Here is a 25869-nt window from a genome sequence, read left to right as displayed (position 1 = left end):
CACTGCTTGGGTGGGTGCCTGTGGTTCTGGTGAGAAACAACACTTTCCAATATTTGTCCTAATGTCTGCGTCCACACTACCAGGCTGTTGTGTAAAAATGGAGTTTTGATACGATTTTATAAGATCTCCATCCACATTGGAGTTTTCTCATCGTTTACAAACGGATCCCTGCTGTCTGTACTAAAACGCCCAAAGTGATGGTGACCTTCGTGTACAATGGACATGTGGACAGGGAGGTCAGAGGCCTGCGCATTGCCGAACCCACCACATGACAAACCACCTTAAGATCCCAGATTAGGACCCGAGTGATGCCATGTGACAGGTGACACCTCAGCACCACACCAGTTCAGATGGAATGACACACTGGGAGGTTTTTTATGGTGGCTGAAGTGCCAATTGTGCCACCAACCCCCAAGTTTTCTTTAGAGGCCCTACTTGTGTGGCTGGATGCAGGCTGACGTCATACCTGGGACGGAGCAACTGCAGGTTAAGGGCCTTTTCTCACGGGTCTAGAATGACTGCTGGCATTTGTGGGATTCAAACCTCAGAGCCACCACCCTGCCCATAAAGGTCCATTAGGACAGCGGAGAGCAAAATTCAGAGCCCCGTGCAACTCAAATTCCCAACGTTCAGCACAGTCCGGACTCTGATAGCCGATTAGAAAAGGAAGAAACCCTTTAAGGAGCTGCAAAGACCTGAGCGTGTGTCCAATGAGCGCGCCGATTACAGCTGAACAGTCTTCACAACTGCCGACGGCCGTCTTATTAAATAAAAACAAAGCACGTGTTCAAGCGACACTTTACGGGTTTAGCTCTGTGTTCGTCTGCGAGATGACGGATTATTAGCAGTGCACAGCAAGTGGAGCGCATCTTGTACCAAAGAGCATTTGTAAAAATAATTTAATCAATAAATAAATACATTTGTGTCCGCGTCTGCATCTCCACTTTACTGCGCTGTGCTTTCGTGTCTGTCTGTCCAGTCATACTGCGAGTTCAGTCAGCGGCTGTCTACGCCCGTCCTCTTCATTAAGCGCTCCTTCTTACTGAACAGAAGTAATAAAGGCTGTCGAGTTATTTACAATCTGATTTTCTTGGGGCTCTGAATTTTTTCTCACTACAACGGTAACAACGCCAGTCATGGGATTTCTCACAAAACTGTAGCGACTGGTAAGTGACGCATGTGTGCAGCATTCAGACTTAACAAAATGTAATTAAGATGCACAGAGGTAAGCAGCACTCTTTTAGATATTTAGATTTTATTTTATAATATTAGGCGGCTCCACCCGCTAAGGAGATGCCGTCGGATCATCTGCTAGCTTGTTGCTGCTGGCGAGCTGCCCGATCATTTCAAAGGCTGTACAGCTGCCACTTCATGTCTTTGCCACTCGTGTTGTGGTGTGGGGGGGTGGTGTGTGGTATGGGTGACTGAACGAGCGCAAGAAGAAGCGATCATCTGCTGGCTTTCTACTGCTGACGAGCTGCGTGTTTTGCTTGTCGTTATTTTAAGAGCTGGGAGCAAGTTAAAGTGTCTCATAATCACGTCTCATCTTCCTAGTCTGTCTCCCCAAGACAGAGATAACTCTTTTATATTTTTTTATATTCTGCTGTGTTGGAAAATGTGCAGGATCAAATCAGGGAATCGCGGTGAAATAATCATGAACCGATTAAAGCGCAATTTGAGTATCGTTTTTGGGAAAAACGTGTTGACGTCCATCCACGACAGAACACTGACGCTACGTTTTCAGACGTATTGGACTCCGGGGAGCGTTGTTAAAAATCTTTGTTTTCTCGGGTTGAAAGCGCCAGGGTAGTGTGCAAGCAAGGCCCACATTGGCTACACGTCACACACAAGCACTCCTTGGTGTACTGGAGTACCCTGGTAATGGGCAGACCACCTCAAAACGGCTGGAGGAGAGGAAACGGGTGCAGACGACTGAAGGACGAGTCAGAGAATTAAAACTGCTTAGTCTCAGCCTCATCCAGGTTTTCAAAATCCTCAAATGCATCGATAAAGTCGATTCGGCACAATTCTTTCAACTGAACGGTGCGTCACGTATTCAGTGACACCGATGGACATTAAGGGGTTTAGGACTGAAGCCACAAAGCACTTCTTTATGTAAAGAGCTGTGGGAGTCTGGAGGAAACTACAGAGGTGAAGCAGAAACCTTGGGACGACATATGGGGACAGTTTAGCTACTAACTAAACCAACGACAAATAAACTGAACTTCTTCTGTCCTTATGGACAACATTACTGTCCCACCTAGATGGTCGGATTTCACAGCGGTGGGCCGTACCACTGGCTTACACTTGACCTGCACTGGGACGTAATGGAGGCCTCCCTAGTATGGCACCCCCCTGGACTTCTCGTCACGGTTCTGGTAAAGGTGGACGCACCCTAAGGCTGGGCCTGCGCCGTCGTCATCTCACACCTACGTACCTTAACAGCTCTTTCTCCTTCTCCAGAGTGTTCAGCATGTTGATGGAGGCAGACTGTTGAAGGCAGTACGTCTGAAATGCGGGAAGCATGTTAACAAACCCCAGAAAGATTTCACCGATGCACACCGTCAGAAGGTCTTCGTCCCCCTAAAAGTAAAGGAATGACATTACATTTATACGCCAGCACAGGTGGGTTCACGTCATGACGCATATTTGAGACGTCACTATCCTGGACAGGTTTTCACACTGGGAATTCACGCAATGATTTTCTTACCGGTGAGCTGCTGGGGCCTCATTTATGAAAGTTGCATATGCAGTAAACGAGGCTCAAAAAACGTGTGGACCAAACTTCTCACACAAATCTAGGGATTTATAAAAAGAAATGTTGACGCAGAAGCTTGAGCATATTTACGGCAACTCTGAGCCACGCGTACGCAACATTTCAAAAGCAGGTGACTCACAGGTCTGGTAATTCACGTTATTAGAATGTGTGCATTTGTGACAAACATACGACACCTCAAAAACAATCAGCACGATGTCCGGACCGTATCTTAGTTCACTTTTAAGAGGACCAATGCTGCGTTTTCACACTGAAGAACTTTTTTTTTTGACCGTGTCAGAGCGCTGGCCGACAGGTCAGGAATATCTCAGCCAAGTTTCACTTCATCAGGCCGACTGCACTGAAGACCTTAACCAAGCAGCGAGGCGCGACACCCAGAGTACGTGTGAATGTGGGCGGACATACATAAAGCGTAACATAAAAAGGCAGCTTGCAGCCACATCTGGTGGTCCTAACGTAGTCAGTCACATTACTTTACTGCACTCATGTTGCAATACGGGCACCGTGCGAGGACAAAGCTGCTTTTGTTAACCCGAACCTGTGACATTCCATTAAAGCACAAGCCACATAAGAGACTAACAAACATCGTGGCTCGGTGGCCCTGGCTCAACCCTCACTTATCTTGAGGCATACGAGCTTTGACAGACGCAGCGGTGCTCCACGTGATTGCTGGCTTGTTGGAAAGGTAACGGGCTGAACCCTCCGTCTTTCGCATGGCCTGCACTATTCACTGTAAATGACATCATTACTGTACATGTGCCAGGTGATGCTGGCCACCCGCTCACATGCTGGCACCTTTCCCAGAACTCCAGAGCGCAGAGGAGAGGCGCTATATTCTTGTGTGTGCTCGGTGGTGGAGCGCAGCCAGGCAGAAGCTCTTCAATTCAGACGCGTCAGGTGGGAGGCTGGCTGCTCTACTAGCCACTGAAGTTCTGTAGCACGATCAGTGCATGTGTGGAGTATGTCAGCCAGGACCAAAATGTCCCATTGACTGGGTGCAGAGCTGAAATCTACAGTCGGTGGCCCCCTAAAACCTAAAGCAAAGGCTGATGACCCATCTAGGGAATTTGGGCCGTGAGCCACAGGTTGAGAAGCGCCGCTCTAAAGACTGTGAATCCCAGTAGCTCAGCTCTTTCCGAGTTGTAAGGTAGGACGGCCATGTCTGGCACTAACAATCCGAACGCAGTGAGAGTTACTTAGACGGCACGTCTTCTTCTTGCTCCTGTTCTCATGTTAATTATTTTCGCATTTTCTAAAATACAGCTGTGTGATTGGCTGTCTGAGGGAGCTGACTGCCTATGACCAGGTGTATCTAATAAAGCGGCCACTCCATGTACATAGCTGACAGCACCCCAGTGCTTACCTGATCAAAGGCTCGATCGATGGCATCCTGAAGAACCTCTGTGAACTTCTCATTCACCTCTATGAGCTCCTGCACGTTGCTGAACACCACGGAGAGCTGGTCAGACGTCAGGAGTCCGGCGGTCTGCATTGGTAAGTAAAACTCCTCTCTTATGATCCTCAGGTCCTCCCCGTAGCTCGACTCAGTATTAAGGAACTCTAAGATGGCTTCCTTGCGCTCAGTCCTCAGCTTTGCACACTTTTCACACAAGTGGTCCCTCCTACCCAGCCGTGGCTCACACTGCATATCCTGCGCCCCGCAGTCTGAACACGGCCTTCGCGAGTCCCAGTCCTTGATGGAAGCGACGGCGTCCACGGCTTTGTTCCTCCAGTTTTTTGCGATTGCTGGACCAATTCCACTGTCCACACGGTCCACATCTGCTGATCTCCCTTCCTGGAAAATCTGCGACTCTTCGTCCTCGTCCTTCTCGTTGGTCATCCCCACGACACCGCTGTCAGTGCTGAGGCAGCTTAAATTGCTCCAGCGTTGCTTCGCTTTCTGCGGGCAGCCTGAAGTGCCTGTGCTTTTTCCTGGCTTTGGCTCGGAACCACCGCGCTGGAGGCTCTTGGACTTGGCGATCGTTGGGCCTGCAAACATAAACAGTGAAGGTGAACTTTGACTAAATCATCTGCCACGGTCCTTCAGTCCATTTAGTCTATGAGCCGGGGTCTGTCCCAGACATCAAGGCAGGAACCAACCACGGGAACAGTGCCCTCGCCACTGGCATCAAAACAGGGAAATGGAGAGTCTGGTAAACATCAAAGCGCACAGCCCAAGTCGGAGGCAGGATTTGTGATTTGCACTCTCAAGTTAACCAAATCAGGCACATCCCAAGTTATCTGTCCTAAACTCTGTCGCCAATGTAATGCACGAGCGTGTGGCACATTTCATTTTGGCACGGCTTTATCGTTTCATAACTAAGAAAACGTCAACCAAATGACCGATGGCTTTTCACTACGCCATGTCGTTTAAAATGCAACACAAAACGTACTGCACGGTGTCCACAGATCACGTGTCATGAGAATAAGTTGAGCAAACGTATTGCATCTCGCTTAGCGGCGGCTTGCATTCTGATTCACAACATGGCCAACGTGCCCAAACTGGGTGTAATCAAATGAGCAATCAGTGTCAAAAGGTGGGGTACGTCTAAACAGTTCTGTGTGCTGGTGGCAAACACAACTTCGGACAATGTGCAGCAATTAACCGAAGCGGTGAGGTGGAGGCTTTACGACTCTCGTGTTGTCTAAGTTGCGTGTTCTACTTGTCTCATATCCTAGTCCTGGTTAGTCCTGACCAGCATGTCATCCCCACCTGCAGGTGTTTACAAACTACAGACGCCCCAGTTGATGACCTACATAATCGTGCGCTGCAGCTCTCGAACACGATCTGAAGACGTTAGTGTAGCTGCTGGAACTTCTTCTTGTGCTCCTCCTACACACAAACCAGTCGATACGAACTGCGAACGAAACCATCAAATTTACATCACCACTTCAACGAGATCTTGCATCCCCTGCCGTATCAATTCGTCGCTCAGCATCTTTACCGCTGGATGAAGACACTCGTGAATGAAACGCCTCTCGCAGTCCCTCGCAGGCCTCTGACCTAAACATCGAGAGCAGTGCAGGCAAGACGGCCCAAGAATCTTAGCGAATGAGAAGCCTTTGGCGAGGGTGAAAATACCTCAGGTGAGAATTGAAAAAGCTGTGACACTCGACAAAGGGGGTCTTACTAAATACGGACCATGACAGGGCACCAAACCTCTGCTTCAGGCCCTTTTCATTTTTTGGGTATTTTGTACCCGAGGAGAGAGAGAGAGGTTGGGAGCGTGTGCTGATAGTGCGCACCCACCGCATGCCGGGCCACCTGGTTTGGGACCCCAAATGCTCCTGTGAAGGATGGAAATCCGAATGTAATCTTGCATAAAATGCTGAAAATGAAACGTGTCGTCTTTAACTCGGTGCCTTTTGGTGATCGGCTCGCCTTCTGCGCACTTCACTGTTCACAGCAACAGACATGTTAAGCAAGGGGGTCTTTTACTTTTACATGCTGCTGTACGTTCAGTTTCGGTGCGATTAGCGCAGGGTCTTCAATCGGAACACAACCTGCTCGGAGCAGCCATTAGGCAAAATGCAACACGCTGGCTTTGCTTTTAGTTGTGAAACACGATCTACGGACAGGAATTAAAACACAATACGCTTTTCTGTTGAATTTTAAGCCATCACAAAAATTGTGTGCTGTGGTGAAAAGCAATCAGTCCTTGTGTTGATGTGTTTGTAATCGCAGCACGATAAAAAAACGGCGTCAAAATGAAATGCCCCACGTCAGTGTGCGTTACACCGCTGGACTGCATGTCATTTTGGCACAAACAATCATCTAAACCCAAAGAGTTGGACACGTCCCCTATTAGGATTCCCTCGTCACTCCGGCTTTGAGTCCTGGTAAGAGTGGAGCTCGGAAATGAACGAGTGTGTCTTGTCTCGCATGCAAGTGCACAGTGACCCGATCGCACTAGGATATGACGAGGCCTGCAAGGCTGGAAGATCAGATCCCACCGCTGACTCCTCAGGATGACACCATGAGTCATGCAACATTAGGGCACGAAGAGTAACACTTGTCACACCCAAACAAACGTACTGGCCTTGTTAACTTGTTACAGCATAAAGTGATGTGTTCAGAAGCCATTAAGGAGGCTCACAGAATGTCAGGTTATATAGCGCCTTGATGTGTGGAGCACAAGTCACAGGAGGTTCTGCTCAGGCTTTATAACACACTGGTGAGGCCTCATCTGGAGTCCTGGGTGCTACAAAAAGGACACAGCAGCACAAGAGAAGGTCCAGAGCAGAACGACTAGGCTGATTATGGGGGGCTACAGGGGAGGAGGTACAGTATGAGGGAAGATTAAAAGAGTTGAGCCTTTAAAGGAGATGAAGAGGAGACCTGACTGACTGACGTGTTTAAAATGATGAAGGGCATCAGTCCAGTGGATCGAGACGGTGACCTTAAAATGAGTTCATCAAGAACACGGGGACACAGTTGGAAACTTGTGAAGGGTGAAGTTCATCAGGAAGTTTTTCTTTACACAAACAGACACTTGGAATAAGCGAGCAAGTCGTGTGGTGGACAGTAAGACGTTAGGGACTTTCAAAACTCGACTTGATGTTATTTTGGAAGAAATAAGTGGAGAGGACTGGTGGGCTTTGTGGTGCTGAATGGCCTGTCCTCGTCCAGATTGTTCTAATGTTCTGATGATGGAATACTGCACCCTCCATGTTCAAAGTTTATATGACAGCAAGTCAATATTATCCGCACATTCGTTGCAGGTGTTAACACGGCGTGTCTGCGGTCACAGCTGTAAATTTTCGACCTTCTTCAGTCAGTTTCTCTTGCTGTTTTCATGGCCGCTCTGCTCTCAAATTTGCACCAAAGAAGAGCAGCAATCTGCCTTTTATGGGCTGTAGACGTACCAGCGATTGAAAGCCTTGTCGGTTTGTCAGGATCATCGTACAGCAGTGGATATGAATGAGCGGCCTGCCCGTTCTTCATGCCTAACGCCTGTCAGCCCATTTCTGATCTTCTCACTCGGCTGTGGTAAAACCAGGGCTGTGGAGTCGGTAGATAAATCCTTCAACTTGGACTCCTTAGTTTCCGGTATCTCTGACTCCGACTCCTCTGTATTTAATACGCTGATGTATTTTTCCATGTTGATTAAAGGAAGGCAACATCCACGTCGTCATTTAACCACAGAACTACCGGCTAGGACGCGGACTCTCTACCGTACTGGCCAGTTTAAACCCCTGAACACACATCAGGCCGCAGCACACACCTCCGCCTCCACCATTACACTCGAATCAACTTGTTAGACACATTAGATCTGAAATAATAAAATGAAAACCCTTTTTGTATTGTACCATAATCCAGATTACAATATGTGAATGTGTCAGATGAACTTCACACTAGTAGTAACACAACTGTGCACTCGGCTTTATTCTTACATCAGACAAGTACTTCATTAGCACTGTTGCTTGTGAAAAGGGACATTTGAACTTGCTGTATTTTATTTTCATTACGATTTAAATTTATTAGGAGTCAGAACATTTTTGCCGACTCCAACCCCGACTTCAATTTTCGCAAAGCGTTCCACTCAGTTGATCGAGCTGCCCAGTGGGACATCCTGAGGGTTCACGGGATCCCCTCGAGGTTGCTGGATATCATGGCCGGCCTGTCCACTGGTGCTGGGAGTGCTTGTGCAGAGTGGAGGCAGACCCTCTGTGTTTTTCCCAGTTCATTCTGGGGGTCGTCAGCGGTGTGTTCTGCTCCTACTCTGGTCAATGTTTGTATGGGCTGGGTGTTGGGCAAGGTCATGGGGTCCAGAGGCTGTGGGGCATCTGTTGGTGCAGTGAGATTCACGGATCTTGACTTTGCTGACGATGCTGTGATCTTCACGGAGTCAATGGAGACTCTGATTGGGGCGCTTGACAGACTGAGTGAGGGGTCTGAGTGTCTGGGCCTGCGAGGGTCCTGATAAAAACCAAAGCTCAGGGCCTTTAATGACCTCTTGGGCATGGCCATCAGCAGTGTGTCTGTCTGAGTGTCGACCTCATCGAGAGGTTTGCTTACCTCAGCAGTGACATTCATGACTCTGGTGACTCTTCTGTGAAGTCAGTAGACGGATTGGGAGAGCATGGGGGGTCATGAGGTCATCACAAAGGGGTGTGTGGCGCTCACGTCCAAGTCTTTAGAGTCCTGGTGCTTCCTGTCTTGCTATACGGTTGTGAGACATGGACACTATCCAGTGACCTGAGATGAGGACTGGACTCCTTCATGTGTGTCTCTCCAGAAAATCCTTGGGTACCGTTAGTTTGACTTTGTGTTGCTCATGGAGTCCCGTATGAGGCACATGACCTGCATTGTGAGGGAGCGTCAGTTACTGCTCTGCGGCCATGTGGTGTGTTTACCCGAGGGTGATCCGGCTCAATGGACCCTCATTGTTGGGGACCCAATTGGCTGGACCAGGTCAAGGGGTCGTCCACTTAACACATGGCTGTGGCAGATGGAAGGTCATTTCCGTAGGGTAGGACTGGACTGCGTGTCTGCCAGGGGGGTTGCCAACCGGGATCCCGAGTTGTTTCGCCGTGTAGTGGGTGCGGCAACGAGCTGTACCAGTGCATGCCCCCCAACTTGACTTGACTTGGACCCCGACTCCATGTACCTAAAATTGTCTCCGACTCTGACTCCACAGCCCTGGTAAAACGCGTCTCCATATTGTGGATTTCGGGCCCTGGTGAACCTTCAGCCAATAAAAAGCTGATCGCTGCAGTTCTCAGGCACAAACGCAGAGTGGAGCGGCCATGAAAAACAACAAGAGAAACTGAGCATCCAGGGTCGACACTTTACCCCTTTGGCCACAGACATAGCCAACCCAAACAGAATGATCCGAAACGGGCCGATAACTATTGACTTACACTTGTGTGTTCATAGGGTCAGCATTGTGACTTGTAAGAGGAGCTGCAAATTGAGATGTCAAAAAACAAAACAGCAAGCAAGAGGCCAAAACCTGAAAGATCAGGCAAGCGAGCTCAGGGTGTAAAACAAGAATGGCGGTCAGGGGAACGGCACAGGAAAAGAACCACAGCCAGCTCATTAAACGTTAATCGTAGTCAAAAAGCAGATCAAGAACTTCCAAACCAGGGACTGAGGAACAAAAATAAATGCAAGCAAAGATGTTTGGCAGAATCCAACCGTGACAAGCAGGGAGAGTGAGACGCTTCAGTACGGCCCAATCACGTCACGCGTTACACACTTTGGCACTGCAACCAATCATCACAAATGCTGAAAATGGCAGTGCCCATGCGAGACACAAAATGGCACTGTGGGGGAGACACGTTGATCATTTTCAACGTCATGAAAAAGGCAGCAGGCATTAAGACAAAGGTGACCACGAGATTCCCTCGCCTTTAAAATCCCCAAAAAAGGTCAAAGCAAAATTATTAAAACAAAAAAGATTTAGGCTACAAAATCATAATCAGCACGTCAGCACACTCCGGCACCCCCACCATTAGTGAGCACAACTACCTTCAGTCTCCGAGCACATCTGTCGTATCCTGTCAGCCACAATTCTGGAATGTAACGAGGATAACAGGAGTCGAAACTTCAGTCAAATTTACGGCTCCTGCTTGGGATGCGCCATCGTTTGCAGCAGGGCCTGCCATCCTCTGCTATTCTCGAAGGAGATGATCCTCCACCCGGACCACCTTGTAGCCACTTACTGCTTTATATAGTGCCTTCCAAACCAACCCAACGTCGTGTGGCCCCTAATGTAGAGTGTTGGGCTGCGTTCTGAGACCTTACAGGTAAGGAAGACAGAAATCTCAAGGTACGACTGTTCTCCGCACTCATCATGTTGATTAGAACGTCACTGGACTCTGAACACGTGACAATAAGAAAGCCCATCTATCGTACGGTGTCTTCCATATCTAAATAAGGCCAAGTATGACAGACAGAGTGGAGACGTGTTTCAGGTTGATTAGCACATGCTAGTAGGTATGAGCCCCGGACTGCATACACGTGCCAATGAGGACTTGTGCATGTCATCTTCTTCTGGCTGCTCCCGTTAGTGGTCACCACAGCGGATCATCTTGTTCCATATCTTCCTGTCCTCGTCATCTTGCTCTGTCACCCCCATCACCTGCATGTCCTCTCTCCCCACATCCATAAACCTCCTCTTAGGCCTTCCTCTTCTCCTCTGACCTGGCAGCTCTATGCCTATCACCCTTCTCTCATTATACACAGCATCTCTCCAAACCAACGCCATCTCGCCTCTCTGACTTTGTCTCCCACCTGAGCTGACCCTCTAATGTCCTCATTTCTAATCCTGTCCATCCTCGTCACACCCAATGCAAATCTTAGCACTTAGGACTTAAGCATATCTACTATATAATAAAACACCACTGCCTCTGTGTGTGTGTGTGTCCAGTCCCTCGGAGCAATCTGATTGGTCAAAGGAGTTAAAATGCAGAATTTTAACGACAACAAAGCAAATAACATGGAGCGACTTTGGGTCACTAAATGCTAACACGGTGCCACCCTTCTCAGACGGGAAGTGTACACGAGAATACGAGTAAAACGTTCACGGCGGAAATGACGGCCCGTCCACCATTACCGCCACTCAAAAAATAGGCAGGAGGCAAGCAACACGAGTCAAAATGACAAGAGTCTGAGAAGCGGGCTTTATGGGGGCTCAACCGAGTGATGTCGAGACACACGAGGGAACTGAGGACAGGCATAGGTGGGACACTGAGGGTACACATGAGATATTTCAGACCTTTGTTAGTATTTTGCCCATAAGCCCAGAATGTCACACGGTGCTTTTCTTACCCATCTGTCTCTGGTATCTCCTTGCATGTATTTTTGGGTTTGAAAGTCACTTTTCATCACCATCTTGATCCTCCTTATTTACACGATGGATCACTAAACGGCGATGGCTGCGCTTGTGAAGTCACAGGACGTTACGTACGAATATGGCGACATTCGCACTGTCAGTTATCCTCACTGGATGTAAAATGTTTTGTTCTCTTTACTGCTAGTCGGCCTCAGCGTTAGGTTTGGTACTTCAGTTGTGACTCCTTCAGCCTTTGAGTGACGATTTCGTTTGGCCCTCTGGTTCTGGGTGCGCAGTCTCGTGTTGTCTTCTGGTATTTTGACCCTCGCTATCCCCTTTCAACTACGACTCTTATCACTCTGTGTGTCCATAGCACTAACACTAATCGTGGTGCCGGAGAGTTTAGACGGGTTGGAAGTGAGATACACGTGACAATGAGGACCCTATAGACCTGTGGGGAGTCTCGCACCCCCAAACTCGGACGCACCTGACCGTGACAAAGCTTCATCTTAAGAAGGACCTTCAGACCTGAGCACATGATCACAAGCACAATTCCTTCCGCTCCTCCGGTAACAACAAGCTTTGTCCTTCCTCATCCTCATCGTCTCCCAACTTGGACTCACCCGGGTGAGACAGAGCAGCTTCTTGTATGTCAGACCTGGGGGTCTTACTGGTGCCACCACACTGTACCCAGCAAGCACTTCTCTGTCAAGCCAAACCTCCATAAAACAGGGAAGCCCTCTCCAGGCAGCTGCCCAAAGACCCCAGCAGGGATGCCCCCTCCAGGTCTACATTTCCCATGCAGCTGAGGGGGCAGAGGCGGCCCACCCCCACCACCGGGTCTGCCATCACAACAGGAAATGAAACAGCAGCCATCCCAGGAAGAACGCTCATCCATCCCTGGTGGCCTCCTGGCCAGGAAAGCACACGCCATCCACCTCAGTCAGGATGTCCTTCAATCCCTGCTGCCCACTACAGCCCATTAAACCAGTAAGATTACAGGCTACTGGGAAGCAGAAACCTGTCCCAGCAGCAAAGGGAAGAAAACAGCCCTGCGCAGGACAGCAGTCTACCACATGACACCCGTGGCCATTTAACTTCAAAAGGAGGTCACGGCCCTTGGGGTGAAGTGTCACGTCATCTCCACATCGAGGTGGACGCGGCCTGGCAGCAGTGCCAATGGTCTACACTCCCAAACTCTGCAAGGTGGTGTGAGGCCGCTGGCTCACTGTGCAAGGCGCTATATAAAGTGGGTACAAACCTGCCTCCTTGTCATGGTGTTGCCTCTGGCTGTGTAGACGGGCCGCGGCCGCAATTTTCATCTCCAGCTGCTTCCTCTTGCTGGCATCGGCTGGCATGGGATCACTGAAATGGGGCCTCAGTCGACATTCCCTCTGCGCCTTCATCGACTCACTCGTGTCGTAGGCAGCATCTGAGCTCGACCGCCTGCAACCTGAGTGGGGCTGTCACCGAAAAACAAATCAAAAACAAAAGAAATAAAAAGCAACACAAAGACAAGAAAAAGAAAGGATGCAAATCCAGCAGTTCAAGTCATTCAGGCTGATGCAGTCCTCGTCCCTTCTGCCGTTAAGCGCGTCGCATGATGCGAGTCGAGCAGACGGTCCTAACAGCAGCACTGGCACAGTCTGCCGATGCTCAAGTTTCAAGGGGCTCACCTGGAGAGCACTGTGATGACTCAAATCCAAGCCGTCCGCTGGCGTATTAACGCATCAGTGGGACAGCGAGCCGCTCAAGCCACGCCGTCTCACCACAAAGGTCATTTGTGAAAGAATTCAAATGAGCGGCACGCTGGTCTCGGCTCAGAATTTCAAAGAATCAAAATGCAGACGGCACTCACGTTATGGTGCGCACTGTGGACTGCGTAGCACCTGCTCGACTAGCGCATCACAATCCTCTTCGTCTCATTCCTTGACTTTCACATCATGCATCGTGCCGTGCCGATCCTCGTCACATCACATGCACACACAAGAGGGACGCCAGGCTGGCCCGCCGCCTCCCTCGGCAAAGAAAACACATTTAACAGGCGAGGAGCCGACGACTTGGAAAATACCCTTACATAGACGGCAGGTTGAGCTCCCGGAGATTTGGTCTCAGTCGCGGTGCTGCAGGCCGGCATTGTCATGGAAACCGCAGTGGATTGATTGCTTTCCTCTTGAGCGGTGATGTCAGCTTTGTCAATGTCACGTGAGACTGTGACGGGGGACACAGCAGCAATTTCTGCACTGCAGCTGGTGAAAAGAAGAAGACACCACACTTATCATTCCTGGCACCGCGTCTCTACCAGTCGTGCCCTTCAGTGATCCCCACCAACACCAGACCCCCACCTCCCAAGTGACAGCCAGACAAAAAGGCTGCCCTAAAAAAATCTAATTGGTCACATCAATGCACAGGAACACAGGAGCCGGAGGATTCAAGGACATCTGATCCTGCTTAGGTGTGCGTCTGCTTCACCCTACAACTGCACCACTTTTTACAAGATGGCTGATCCAAGGTGTCTAATCACAGTCGTCTGAAAAGCCCCGGTGTGATAATGAAGTGGATTAGGATTCAAAGAGGCTGCAGTGGGAAAGCTGAGGCGGGCGGCCGAGTTTGAAAGGTTAAAGGAATCGAATGACTGAACAGGTAAACAGGAGAGCAAAAAAGGAAAAAAGACAAAGAGGCCAGAAAATGAAAAGTGAGGAGTAACAGGATTAGTGAACCTGCACTATTCAGGTGACACCTTGTCCATGACTGAGCTGTGGGGGGCGCTGTGGGTACAAAACAGGACATCAGGAGAACACGTAGTGCTGGCCGAGAGTCAGACCCGGTGTGATGGCTGGGACGGTTGGTGTATCAGAAGTTAGACAGACGAGGGGACGCCGGTGAGTCCATCAAGCTCAGCTCGCCTGTTTGTTTGGTATTCCCTTTCCGGGTAGGGAGGCCAGTATAATGGATGGAAGGCGGAGAAAATGACATTCAGGGCCGTGTGGGAGCCGAGTTCTGACAGGCAGCCCCATGGGGTCCCCAGGACATTCTAGCTGCAGACCCCCAACAGCCCTGTGGCTCAGGAGCTGTGCTGAACACCCAATCAGATTGCAGGGTCACAATCATATGTCACATGATTTACATAGCACACTCCTTCTCGAGAAGGGCCTGGGTGTGGCCTACAGTGCTACACAACACTCCTGCTACAGGACACGCCCACTCGACCATCATCATTACTCCTCCCACAACTGTAACAGTAACCACGACGTAAGGATCTCTTAGGAGAACAACATGTGAGATACGCCTTGAAATGGGAGGAGTGAGGAAGACGCGTCGAGTAACGAGACTTGCAAAGGACGCTAACCGTCATCAGATGTCTGCACTCCGATTGGCTTGTCAATGGAGCAGAGCTGTGGAGGTCTGTAGCGACTCGATTGATTTGGATTTGTTTCATATACTTTCTATTGCCTTTTCACATGACCCTTTGGGGGTCAGTCATTGTACAGCGCCCCTGCTGGCCATCTGCGAGTTCCACTCGGACTCCCCACAGCACTCAAGTACACCTTGGCCAGGACAGTCGGGGTCAGTAGGTCCAAACTCACATGCAAGGAGGAAAGCCTGACGTTTGTAAGGAGTTTCCAGGCAGCAGCAGCATCTCCAGGGTGTGTTTTGGACTCCAATGCAGAGGTGCTGAGCCAACGAAGTGTCCAGTAGTCACGTGTCCTGATTTGGGAGTGCAAGGCACCCCCTGCAGCCCACAACAGGTATAACAACTGCTCACATTGCCACTGTGGTGCCCGGCTTAACCGTCCTTCTCAAAAATGAAGCCCTGGTAGCCTGAACTTGACATCTCGTGTGGAACACAGGCAAGGTGCTTTAAAAGATACCAATCGCGCGAGCAATTTGGGAAATTTTAAAAACGTGAGTAAGGAGCGTCACGGCTACGGGGTTTTCTTTTCTTTACACAATTAAGTGGACGCTACACCCACAAGTGATCTGTTGTGTGTAAGAATTCCAGGAAATCGAGATCACGACATTTCTGATGCCAGGGGCTTTACCCTCCTCTGCCATGGTGTGGTTAGCGTGACAACAAGACGACCACGACGATATCAAAGTCTCCGGTTACTCGTGTTACATAAAATCCAACAGTTGGGAATTCATCGCAGGGTCACAACATCCCAAACACAGAGGGATTTTTTGTTTAACTAATTTTAGTCGAGCCACTTCCTGAAAATCGTCTCGTGCAGGAGAGCGGAGCGAGCACAAAAACGACTGAGCGTTCCATGGGAAGACCAATGAGAGAGGAGGGGGAGGCGGTATTTAAGTTCACAAAACTCCGCCTCTGGAGGACAACGAATGATGGGGGGATTGAGGCGGGTCTTGAAGTCCAAACCTCCTTCCCAGGAGTCTTTGGGTTTCCTGTTAATAATTCGGGTAGGAATGTTTTAACAACATTTAAACAAAGAAGAATTCGTTTTGCAAGTTTTGAGCTGGCAATGGTAAAAAAAAAGACGCGTGGAGTGCGCGACACACGAGGAACGTGAATTTTTCTTCTCGCTTTTCCATGGATGATTTTCATGTTGTTGTCACCCATCAATCCCATTCATGTGAATCTCTCTTACGTTCCTTTCTCAGTTCGTAACTCATAAAAAGAAACTCATCCTGGGGTGGGCTATTCTTCTTTTTTTTTTTTTTTAAATTGTGTTAATCCACTTAATTAGCATATTTAAATACCACCCTGATTTCATGTTGGCACACCAGTCGTTACCAGTCGGGCCGCCATGTATAAAAGTTAAGGAGCACATGCTGTGGACACGGAGTGGGCGCCGTTACCTGTGGGGGCCTAAAAGTGAGGAGACTCCTTAAGCCAAGGGACACGCGCACCTGAAATACACGGGGGGAACTTGAACAATACTGACCACCTGTCCTCCAAACGGGCTTCACCCAGCGCTGGCCTGGCGCCCTCGTCCTGTCCAGGTGTTGTCCCTGCTTTGGACTAGTGGGTTCACAAAATGGCTGCTTTATTTAATAACATTTTAGAAATGATAGATTTTCATTGGCTCATCATTTTGTTCTGCTGAAACGTTCAAATGCCCGCCCAGCCCGCTCCTGCCAAGGCCGTAGGTCCGTTTTCAGATCTTCTTTCCACGTTCGGCCGATTCCAAAGAAAAACAAACGGCTGTGCTCAGGACCCTCGGAAATGACATTTGCAGGTGGCTTTAGCACTAATTACATGACTATCACATCAGCCGTCTCGGGTTACCCGAGGAATCGCATCCCACCTTTGTTAATTTGCTTCTTTTTAAAAAAACTATGGAGACATTGACGACATTCTTTCCAAATACTAATCTGTCACCCATTAATGGCCTCAATGATTGTTTGCCTAATTTGGCAAATACAGAAAAGAGGAAAAATTCTAATCAAATGGGTGGTCTACTGCCCAGTGCTGCTTCCTGCCTTGTGCCCGTTTCTGGAGGGCACAGCTGCAAATGACGTGGATAATCGGGCGGAGAAAATGGGACAGATGAGGAAGAGCCGAACTTCTAGGCTCAGATCTGGACATGTGAGGGAAGCGGCTGTCACTGCCGTGAAGTCCGTCCCCATGCTATAAATCTAACAGAGCTGTGAAGAGTCGCTTACAGTCTGCTCGCTGGCCTAGTGGTGGTCTCGTCGACACAAAACGTGTCGCAGTGGCCTAGGGGGCCCCGGCTCAATCCCCACTTGACTGTGTACTGTCAGCCCCACATCCCAAAAATGTGCTTGCATTGGACTGGCGTCCCATCCAGGTTTGTGTCTTGGCCTAAACACACATGGAGGCTGGGATAGGATCAGGTCCAGGAGGATGGACGGATGACACGGACTCTCATCACCGAGGTGCCCATGTTGTTTTATTATCTGTGCACCAGCAGATCATGCCGGCAAGTCGGTCGTGTGGCGCCTTTCCATCCTGTGGCACTTTAAGTGACCCTTCTGTGGCTACTTCTTGGTCCCTAGGGGGCGCCATTCCCTGCCTTCCTTCAGATCCTTTTCTTTCAGCATTAACATGAATTATTAAAGTCTGCACGAGTCGAGCCGAACGCACAAACTTGAACTCCTGCGTCTCATTCATCAGTGGCACAATATCATGAATAATCCATCCTCTTAAATAAGCAGACTTTCAACTCTGGACGGCCACTCTGTCTTCTCGCCTGCACGTTACGTCCGCTGGGAATGTCGCTTGGTGTTCACCAGGGCTGCAAACGGAACGGTCACGTATGAAAACATGCTACGGAAATAAACGTTGTGCCATCCCGCCCTCCCATGTTAGTCGGAGGAAGTCGTGGGGGGATTCTGTCACTGGCAGTCGTGTAGTTCAACATCCCCAGTGACAAAATCAAACTGGTGGAATTAAAACCCAAAGCTGCTGTAGCCCCCCAGGATCTCAGCTTGACAGTCCAGGCTTGTGGCATCACTAGAGTCCTGCTGTGTGATAAGCAACATGCAACACATCACCATGAATGGCAGGTGTAATAACTACTGGACCTTCAGACTTGTGAAACACCCCAAATCCACTGCCCAGAACGAGTCGAACAGCTGGAATCCACTGCCCAAATCCCCTTCACAAGCTCAGACATTTCAGCTTCCTGTCTTCACCTGCCCAAAGCAAAAAGCTTCAACTTAACCATCCATCCACTCATTCCCCCACTCGCTCCCCATCGGACCCCCCCTAGCGCTGCCAACATGGGGACCAAAAATGAGCACAGCACCTCAGACACCAGAAAGCACAACTCCTTTGAGCTGCAGTTCTAGCAGAGTACATAGCCAGGGAGCAGGCGCCCCCTACTGGACACAGAATCTGGACAGGCAAAAGACACACGGTGCACTACTAATTCAGACAGTCCCTTGAAATCATCTCAGATGTTGAAGAGGGTAAGTAGATATGAAAGGCACTATATAATATAAACACAGAGATGGCCTCTCATCCTCCCATCAGTTGAGCCCCGGTCTCCTCCAGATCTCCTGAGCCCAGGATTAGCTTCATACTGGACAGCAGAGGCTTAGAAGTCTGGGCAATGACAGCAAAATCCCAGTGACAGGGCCAGCCACTAGAAACCCTACAGAGATGCACCTTGAGCTCCCTCTTGTGGCCGTAGCTATTCCTGCTGTCCTGAGTCCAACTTCCTGATTAAAGGCCAGACAACCCCGGTGTCATACATCCATTATAACGGGTAGCTGGGAGTCATTATACTTCACCCTGTAAGTCTTTCTGGACCACCTTCCAATGACAGAAGGCATAGCATCCATCGAAAAATCTATGTTGAAATATCACTGGCAAGGCCAGTCAGTGCACTGCCCAATAGGGCTCCTTACGGAGGATTTCTGTTCTGCACTCGGGAGAAACAACTGCAGCTCTGCTCCTGACTGGGCCCTTTGTCACAAAAGATAAGATAGATAGTGTGAGTGCCACAGAGGGGACAATGGCATGACCTTGGGACAAAATGGAAGGTGCCATGGAATGGACAAACAGACGTTGGAGGCCAGCAGCAGTTCCATCGCCCATAAGTTAGATGGCAGTGGTCTGCTGGAGGCATCCCAGCTTGGACACCCGCGGTGGTTTATGAGAGCTGGAGTCCAGAACTGCAGCCCTGTCGGGGTCCCTGAGTGCAGCATGGGGATGCTGTGTCAGGCGGGACTACCCTGGTTCTTAAACAACACAGACGTACTCCCCAAAACCCATGCCAGGTCACCAGGAGCTGTCCCAGGTCCAGTATAAAAAAGGGTGACAGGAGGAAGAAATCGGATTGTTTGCAAGGGTTATGGCTGGCTGTGTTTCATTGTCTTTGGTGCTTGCTGGGTTAAAAAATTCATTATCTGAATGTGTTGGGTATTACTGGGTCTGGTGTTTGGAGCTCAGTGGCGCCTCCTACTGGTTACAATAGATATATATGAAAGGCACTATATGATAGATAGATAGATAGATAGAATGAAAGGTGCTATATAATAGATAGATATTAATTTTTGTATAGATAGACAGGCAACGTGTCCACGTGATCGGCTACAGGGTCAAACATCCCATGGACATCTCGCCCTCCTGAAAGCGGCGGTCCCAATCTGTGTAAAGTGATCGCGGTGGGTGCCATAGTGTGGCCTTACCTTTTCTTAATCAGATCCAGGGCCGAGTCAATAAATCCGTCTTTCATTCGCGAGATTTTCGCGCCGTAGCTTGAAAGGTCCGTCGCTTCCATCAACAAAGACGAGCAGCAAGACAACTGTGCCTCAGTGAGGTGGGGCTGATCGGGGACAGCCAAGCTGGTGCCACACTTCTTTGGGGTTGTGTTCAGGCTCTGAGCCGTGTCCCCTGCCTGGGGTATGACGAGAGTCTGCAGGGGTGACCTGGGGACCGGACTTGTGCATATTGGGGTGCATAAATGTGGTGCCAGGCTACTAGTGTCCACAAAGCAATGGCCCAAATCTGAATTGCTGCTGTCAGGAGCCACCGCACTGACCTCCTCTGGACTCGGCGGAGTCTGAGACCCTCGGTGTTCACACTCAACGCCTGGCGTGTCTTTTGTCGTCGCCCCTCCGTCCTCCTTTAGCAGGTCGCTGTCCTTGGCTGTAGAGCCCCGTGACGGAGTCTCGTCCTCAGCAGGTGCCATCGGCCAGCTCTCTCTCTTTCTCATTCTTTTGAATTCCTCAAAGGACGGGATATGCAGTTTGCCCTTTGACTGGCGCTTTTTGTCGGTGGTCCCCTCCGATGCTTTGCTCTGAAATTTGTTCCTCTCTCGCACAAACGATTCAGACGTCTGAGATTTCGGGACCTCGTTCAAGTCCTCCAGAGAGGGCTGATGGAGATTGGGGGTGCTGGACTGACGCCTGAGCTGCAGCCTCCTCATCACTTCCTGCTTGATTTCCTCAGGGCTCGTTATTCTGTGCATAATCGAGGCCCTCATCCGGCTGAATGGCGCCATGGACTGTTCAGAACCATGTGGCGCCTGGTGGGCATCACTGCAACGGAGAGAGCAGCCGCTCCCGGTAGGCCCGTGTTCACAGCGATCCTTTGAAGAAGCCAGACCGCTTACCAAAGCCTGAGGCCGCAGGGGTTTATTTGGCTCGGCCACCCTGGAGCCCTGAAGTTTTAACTTCTCCTTCAGCTCTTTTTTGGCGTTACCATTCATGAACTTCTCGTTGACGGAGGGAAAGAGCCACTGTGGTACTCTGGCAAACACTGGCAGCTCTCTCTTCACTGGAAGTCTCCAGGGGTAGAACGGCATCCCCTCAGAGGCAGACATAAAACCCTCCACTGGAGAGGCCTCTGTCGGAGGACTGTACCAGTGACTGGTCGCCGTGCAGTGAAAAATAAATTCACTTTCCATGCTTTTGTATGGCGGACTGAAAGAGTACAACCTGGAGTCGTGTAAAGGAGGCCAGTGAAGGTTCTCCATACTCCGATACATCCTACTGCTGCCACACACGTCTGGGGTTGGCGTGAAAGAGCCGTCCTCATTCTGGGCCGGAGGAGCCGCGTAACTCCCTGTATACATGCTGCTGGTGGAGCAGTACCTCAGACCAAAACTGGTCAGCAAGGAGCCATGGTGGCAGCTGGGCTCACCACTGCCCGCTTCCAGCCCATCACCCAGGCTAGCGCAAGTCATGCTGGTACAGGTGGAGAAGACTGGCAAAGGAGGTCCGATGGCGGAAACAGACGCAGGCCGGTCGCTCAGGCATCGTTCAATACTGCAGCTGGCAGGAGGCCCCGCTGCCGAGTGGTCACATGGCGCAGCTTTCACATCTGGCATTGAGGCTGCATGAGACCCTGACTCCAAACTGGCAAAACAGTGGCGTGGGTGAATAACCTACAAGGAGAACATTAAAGACAAGGTCAACATTTTGTGTCATGTACCACACAAATAGGCACTGAGGGAACAGAGCATTTTCCAGGGGTCATTAAAAGCAGTGACATCTTTGAAATGCCAGGGTCCTGGCCAGTAATTGGAAAAGTTTGGGTTGTTGCAGGGAGAGGTGTTGGCAAGGCCAGCAGTGGGTGCCTACCCTGTGGTCTGTGTGTGGATCCCAATGCCCCAGTGCAGTGACAGAGACACTGGGCCATCCTTTTGGGTAAACTCTCTATGGGTATCCTTCGTAAAGAGTAGATTGTACCCCGACAGCCTGGTCATTCAAGCCCCCTGATCATCCCCCGTCTCCAAGTGGCTCTCTCTCAACCCCTCATTACCTAACAGCGAATGTGTGGTGAGAATAAGGATGCAAAATGGCTGCCATCGCAGATGGATGCTGCACGTTAGTTGTAGCTGAAGTGCTAAAGCGCTCTGAGTAGTGTGAAAGGCGCTATATAAATGTGAAGAATTATTATTATGAGGTAGCAGCACTCAGTTCATCCCGTCACTTATTACAATCTGTAATGCTGCATTCTCAAACCCACTGAAGGGAGTCTGAGCCCATCCTGACACCACTGGACACGAGGCAGGAACTAACACTACACAGAGTGCCATGCAGAGCTCACCCACACTCGGCCAACTCAGGGTATATCCACATTTCTATGCTTACATTTAAAAATGGACCTTTTTTTAAACAAACATGATCTGGTGTTTTCATTTTGTTTCTAAACACGTCTCCACCCACACTAAATCAACCGAACACGCACAAGACGCTGACGTTCGCCTACGCTGGGCACACCCTGGTTTTTTGAGCAGCGACAGTCCAGACATTCTAGACTTTTCTCACCATTCTTCAGGAACCACGACTTCCTTTGCAAAATTGTCACACCAAGCACAGGTCCTTCCTGGTGTTTCCCACAACCGGCAACCCTTGAAGGGGCGCTGATGGCGTCAGCCGCAGAATTTTGGCCGGTAAACGATTGGCCTTTGTGCACAATATGCAGCGTTCAAACTGCACAAAGCACAACTTAAGATGCACACAGGCTGGGCACCATGGAAAGCAATTCCTGTACGTCTGCTACACTGGAGTTCTGTGAAGGGTGACCGACCAGTAAATGAGACCTCATTAATTGAGCAGGATCCAAGCAGGGAAGGGCCACGCAATATGGACGAACCAATCAGAGCTCGATTAGTCTACATTTTCACCCAATCACACCACTGCGTTCTTTGCATTTTTGTGTGTGGCCTCCACAAGAGGCGGGGCCACCAATACCTCCCCACAAGGCTCCACCCCCAGCCTTTACAGGCAAACTGAAGGTCCAGACGTAGAAGATTTCTTATTATTTTTACTCCTAGTGGTCCACTGAATGCCTGTTGCAGGAGACTTAAGCGAGTTTTGAGGTTCCTTTGCATGGATCTTTCTGCTCTCGTATCTGGATTACGATTTTCAGATTTAAGACTGGACTAGGTTAGTTTGGATTGCCATCTTGGCCACTGTTTTTGAGCCTTGTGTTATTTTCTCGTCAAGAAATATTTTCATTTATGAAGATTCTTGGAGGACTATTCTTTGCTCAAGCCAAAGGTTTTTCCAACATTTATTTAATTTTCCCTTTAGATACATTTTGAAATATTGGAATGTTTAAGTTGTTGATGTTGAGCGAGCAAAAAAAAAAAAAACGATTGTGCAAGGGAAAGAAATAAATGTTGGGGTGCCAACCCGGTTTAATCTGATTGCCATTTTGAACTGCTGAGGTTCACTCCGATCAACAAGTGATGCCCTCTTCCTGCGCACTCTGGATTTATAGGGCGCCAGCCGGAAGGGGAGGAGTCAGTCTCCTTCACTAGACATCCTCTCATTATTATGGAGGGGTTAGTGATAGCTCCGCCTCTCGCCCTCGGGAGGAACTACATACCTCGGATGAGCCCCCAGCGTGACCCTCCGGCTCTCATGTGTGACAGGGTATTTAAACTCAAAGCGCCACCTGGCCAGCTGTAGGCCGAAGCCCGCCTTTTCAGCAGTTAGTGGGCCCTTTCTGGGCAGGCCTTGTTAGAAACTACTGACCTGTTCTCGGCTCTCGTTTGGAAGCCTTTGTCACTTCCGAGTTCTTTGAATCATAACAGGCAGGTATAAACCCTGGATGGCATGTCATTCACTCACAGCTGATGAAATCACAGGCACCCATCAACTAAACCTAAATGTCTTTGGATAGGTGAGGAAAAGTGAAGTACTGGACGCAGGGAAAGCATGCAAACTCCACACAGGAGATAGGCAGTGTGGCGGACTGCCGGCTGCTCCACATGACCGGGACCTCCAAAAGAAGAGAAGGATGGGGGGAAGGCAGCTACTGTGAAACACGGCCTCCCCCAGCACACCAGATGGCGAGTTCCCTGCAGCACAGTGGTGCCCCGTTTTCCCGCAGGGCATCATGGAATCTGTAGTTCGGCATCACAGCCCTGCTGGATACCATGGGTGCTGCCAGGAGATGCCACAGGAAGATCTGGGGATTTGTATTTCCCATATAGCCTGGAAGTACTCCCAAGACACAGGGTTGGAAGCCCCACAGTACTTCCAGGCTGAAGAAAACTCGAAGTCCTCCATCTGACGCGGAAGAATGGATGCACTTCCAGGTCAAGGACTATATAAAGGACTACTGAAGTTGGGAGGCATTAAGACAGAGCTTGCTAGGTGGAGTGGAGGAGATTATTGTGTTTATTGTGGTTGTGGTGATTTGGAGGCAAAAGTACAGAAGAAGAAAAGATGAAAAGTCTTCTTAGTGCGTTTAACCTGTGTCCTGCGTCTGTCTGTTGGGGAAAAGATGGCTGACAGCGCCACCTAGCATCCACTTATTTACAGCGGATAAAATGTTAATACAAGACCTGCTGCTGTAACTGAAATGCGTTTTGCACAATAGGTAGGTCAGCAGTAATCAGTCATTACAGAAAAACAAAACGTGAGCTGTCCGGCGCCACAGGATTTTCCAGTTTCTGACCCTGCTGCTGCTCTTCATTGTTTTGTGCTCCACTTGACCCCTTGAATTGTCTTCAATGACACGCAGTCCCTCGTTGTTCTGTAGGTCTGTGGCCATATCAGGATCACCTGACTTGGGGGCCGTTGATTAAGAAGGGGCTCATCTGGACACCCTGTGTGAAGAACTGGCATCTTCTTCTCCATGTTTCCCTGGCTTTAACCAGAGACACCGTTTTCTTTTTACAGTCCCAGAACTTAATTATTTACTTACTTAACTACTTATATATTTATTTATCTATCATCTGAACAATTTTGGTGAGGACAGGCCATTTCAGCCCAACAAGCTCGCCAGTCCTATTCACCCGATTTGAGTTGAGTTTTGAAGGTCCCAGAAGTCTCAATCTCTGACCACACTACTTGGCCATGTTTTCCGTGCGTGTGATTTGTGAAACATCTGCTCTTCACACGTTTGCATATCCCTGTGCTCTTGTTGTAGGACTGAATGTAAAGGGTGAAGGATCGGGGATGGCAGTGTGGTCTGCAGTGCCTGACCTTCCTCAACCGTTTCAGCCTGGTACACATCAGATGGTCTCATGCCCACCAACATTCGGCAGGCCTTGCTGCTGCTTCTCAAGCCTACTGCCTTGTTCTGTCACCTCTAATGGCCAATAAGGTTAACTTGCATCACAAGTAAATTGATGGAAAGAAATACTAAAGAGAAGAATAGCAGCTCATGGCAAGAACGGGAGTTTTAGGGAACAGCCAGCGTGGCCTCAGAAGATGGAGGTCGTGTTTTACTAACCTGCTGGAATTCTATGAGGAAGCTGTGGTATAGCGGGTCCGCCGCTTCAAAAAAAAAACAAGGCCAGATTTAAATCCATAAAGCCGTGTCACTCTCCGTGAGGTAGTTGGGGCGATCGTTCCCAATTGCTTAATTGGCTTCCTGCGGCGTGTGATTAAGGCGCTGCGCCCACGGAGACCAAGGGTGTATATATACTGGCTGGCACAAAAGGAGAGGAGGTGAATCAAAGAAAAGGAAAAAGATGGAAAGAAAAGAAGTTTAAAGACGTGAAAGGCAGTCTTGGAAGGACGATCTGGCCACATGGAAGGAGGAAGCAGTGCGAGCTGGGGCCCTGCGAAGGAGCGTTGGCTGTGGCGCTCTAGGGGCTACTTCGCCCCACTGAATATTCATTCGGGTGGAGTGTGGCAAGCAAGGCAGATGATGCCCTCCCTAGGCTTGCGAGGGGCGCCCACGTGAGCGCGAAGGACGAAGTGAGGAGAACCGACCTCGGATGGTCTGGCTGCGATGTCTGGAGGCAGCCAAGACAGGGGTCGGCTGAAAGGAGTTCATGGCTGCCGAGTCTACGCAAGCAACGGGTGAGCCAGGAAGAGTGAGAGAATGAGAAGGAGGTGGAAAGATCGGGAGGGCCGAGTCTGCTTTTTAACAGATTTATTTATTGATTTTTATCCCCACCTTTCACAATGATT

At 49.6% G+C, this 25869-nt stretch overlaps 1 protein-coding gene across 2 annotated transcripts in view; it reads right to left on the bottom strand.

Annotated features, from left to right (window-relative positions):
* The window catches only part of si:dkey-91i10.2 (uncharacterized protein LOC555224 homolog), a 72783-nt gene that overhangs the window by 3378 nt on the left and 43536 nt on the right, over positions 1-25869 (bottom strand). For both annotated transcript variants that reach the window (XM_039755238.1, XM_039755239.1), the window contains 5 exons: positions 19675-21374; positions 13634-13805; positions 12818-13019; positions 4140-4765; positions 2438-2583 (listed from right to left, as the gene is read on the bottom strand). In XM_039755238.1, coding sequence (XP_039611172.1) covers positions 2438-2583; positions 4140-4765; positions 12818-13019; positions 13634-13805; positions 19675-21317 — 2789 coding nt within the window. In that variant the 5' untranslated portion in view covers positions 21318-21374. The remainder of the gene's footprint in view (positions 1-2437; positions 2584-4139; positions 4766-12817; positions 13020-13633; positions 13806-19674; positions 21375-25869) is intronic.

Source organism: Polypterus senegalus, chromosome 6, assembly GCF_016835505.1.
Source record: "Polypterus senegalus isolate Bchr_013 chromosome 6, ASM1683550v1, whole genome shotgun sequence".
Lineage (NCBI taxonomy): Eukaryota > Metazoa > Chordata > Cladistia > Polypteriformes > Polypteridae > Polypterus > Polypterus senegalus.
This window is presented reverse-complemented; position numbering and strand designations above follow the sequence as displayed.